Raw genomic sequence first — 2,544 nt, 5'->3', positions numbered from 1 at the left:
GTTAGGTTCAGAGGGAGGAGTTACTTGTATTAATGCATCTTGTGGGGTTGCAGCTGTTTCTGACTGGGAAATACTAAGGAATAATGAAGAATGCTCAGCTGGGTGGTCTACTGGGTTGGGTGCAGGAGGAACGGTCTCATTTTGATGAGATCTGGAAGAACTTTCAAGACCAGATGCATTAGACAAACTGGACTTAGGTGATGAAGGTATGACAGGTGTGCTATTAACTTTGACATCCTGTGATGACCCAAAAACCTTGGGTTCCTCTGCATCAGTCTTCTGAAAAGTGCTGTTTTCTGATGTAAGAACATATTTTCCTGAAGGTGTAAGAGCACAGGATTCTTCAGAGTTTGTCTTTGTAGTGGACTGTAATGAAGATGTGTTTGGCTCTGAAGCAACAGCACATATGTCATGAGAAATATCAGATTTCACATGTGCAGAATCAACTGCTGACGGCGTCTCAGATGATGTCAACTGACAAACAGGATCTAGATAAGCTTGACCAGAGTTTTGTGAAGTTTCCTCAGCTGGCTGGGGGGACTGTTGCAGTGAGGGGTTGGCAGATTCCTGTGCTTCTGTTTTATCAAATGTTGAGGATATTACAGAAGTTAAGGTTGAACTGGTGTCTTCTGAGGTAACATTAGAGGATATGGTCTCTGCTGGAGAGGAAAGAGGAGTGGAGCTGCAGGGTGGATGTAAACCAGAATCTTCCTGAATGTGATCAGAAGAGCTGAATTTTGGTCTGGTGAGTTTTTCAGAAGGCGATAGAGGAGAGGAGATGTTAGTCTCTAACTGGACTGACTGAGGATCTGGGGTTTTAGAATACAATTGAGCAGATGCAGAAAATGATGGTACTTCCACTGAAGTAGAAGTGAGTAAACTGGACTCCTTTGAAGTAGAGTTAGTTGTTGGTGTAGTTGGAAGAGATGTTACCGATGGACTGCTCTTCAGCTCTGTCCTCTGTGACTCAGCTAAGACTCTGGTTTGTTCCTCTTCACAGCTTTGGGAAGTACTGGGATCATTTTTGACAAGTCTGTTAGTCTCACATGCCTCTGTGTATACTGTTTTCCCCACTTCCTCTGCAGTAGCATTCTTTTCTAATAAACCCTCAGATGGTAAAATATTAGCCATCTTTATTGAGTCTTCTTTCAGCTCAGTGGTATTGCTTTTTAGCTCAGCTGGTGGTTTCATTGGAGCTTTGTCTTGGCTTTTTTCAGCTTCTGCAGCCTTTGCAGCTTTGCGTTTTGCTGCCAACTCTTTGAAATACATTAACCTTGTATCAGGATCATTCATATCTACACACAAAGAAGTGAGGAGCAATGACGTAGGTGGTTGCACTGGTTGATTGGTTTTAGGCAGCTCAGTGTCACAAGGCTTAGATTGGGGCATGGACTGCTCTACATCAAGTGGTTTTATTGACCTCTGATCCTCACTTTTTTCTGAGAGATCATTTGAATTTTCTTCCTTTGATGGATCTTCATCCTCTGCTTTACTGTTTCCATCATCTGTTTTGGATGTTTCTGTGGCAGAGTTATCAAAAGTTGCTGATTTTACATAGCGACTCCAATCAGTGGGTTCTCTTACAGCAGCTCTCCTTTGTCTGAAAATCTTTGAAACAAAAGGTAGTTTTGTCTGTTCTGTCTTATTTTTGTCACTTTCCTCATCCTCTTGGCCTGGAGCAGTTTTGGTCTCCTGATCAAGAGAGCTGAATATCAGAGAGGATCTTAACCTGGAGCACCTTGGTGCTGCAGCGTTGTACTTCCTACGAAACGACTCCTCCCTTCGAAGAACACCCATTTTTGGTTCTTTTTGCTCTGCCTCCTCTGCCTTTTCCACTTCAGTTGTGGATGATGATTCTGAAGGTGATGGTGCTGATGTGATCTCTGCTGCCACTGCAATAAAGTCATCAGGCAATGTCTTTGTCTGCTCTTGTGCAGTGGTTTTGGCCAAACTTAGCATCTGGCCGGCCCTGGGTATTGCAGGAACCTTGAACTCTTTGACATTAGGGATTTTAGGAATTGACAAATCTGTAACTAGTGCTCTTTGCTGTATGGGGTATGAGGGCTCTTCAGAAAGGTCTGGTGCCTGAAATGGTCCTAATGGCAGGACTTCATCTTCTGGATTATCATATCCACTGAGGTATGAGCTAATCCTCCAGTTTCTTAGCCCTCGTTTAACCACAGGATCCTTGCGTTCAGTGCTATGCTCCTGAAAAAATGGCTTCTGATCAGCTGGACTTGAGGGCGTGGGAGAGGTTTGACAGACATATGGCTGGCCTAAACTCAGTCTTCTAGGTTGAGAAGAACTAAACGGTAAATCTGCTGCAGGTAGTAATTTTGCCGAGTTCTGGTCGAAGTCTAAATTTCCGGTAGATGATAAATAGTTAAGCACAGGGTCAAAGTTATCAGGTGGTTGCATCTCTTGTGGCAAACCAGGCTCCAAGTGCTGATCTGCAGAAAAATAGTCTTGGCTCCAGAACTTGTCATAGTAATCAGCTTCTGTTCCTGGTCTGGGCCCTGGATAAGGCTGCTGTCCCCTGTGAAT

The 2,544-nt window shown here is 43.9% G+C and overlaps 1 protein-coding gene across 1 annotated transcript in view; it reads right to left on the bottom strand.

Annotated features, from left to right (window-relative positions):
* fam83ha (family with sequence similarity 83 member Ha) overlaps positions 1 to 2,544 on the bottom strand; it is an 8,723-nt gene that overhangs the window by 1,547 nt on the left and 4,632 nt on the right. The window contains 1 exon segment of the mRNA XM_020601324.1: positions 6 to 2,544. This exon segment is cut by the window's right edge and continues 6 nt beyond it. Coding sequence (XP_020456980.1) covers positions 6 to 2,544 — 2,539 coding nt within the window.

The sequence above is a fragment of the Monopterus albus genome, unplaced genomic scaffold, assembly GCF_001952655.1.
Source record: "Monopterus albus unplaced genomic scaffold, M_albus_1.0 scaffold3.1, whole genome shotgun sequence".
In the NCBI taxonomy this organism is placed as follows: Eukaryota; Metazoa; Chordata; class Actinopteri; order Synbranchiformes; family Synbranchidae; genus Monopterus; species Monopterus albus.
Note: the sequence above shows the minus strand (reverse complement) of the source record. Positions and strands in the feature narration are given on the sequence as shown.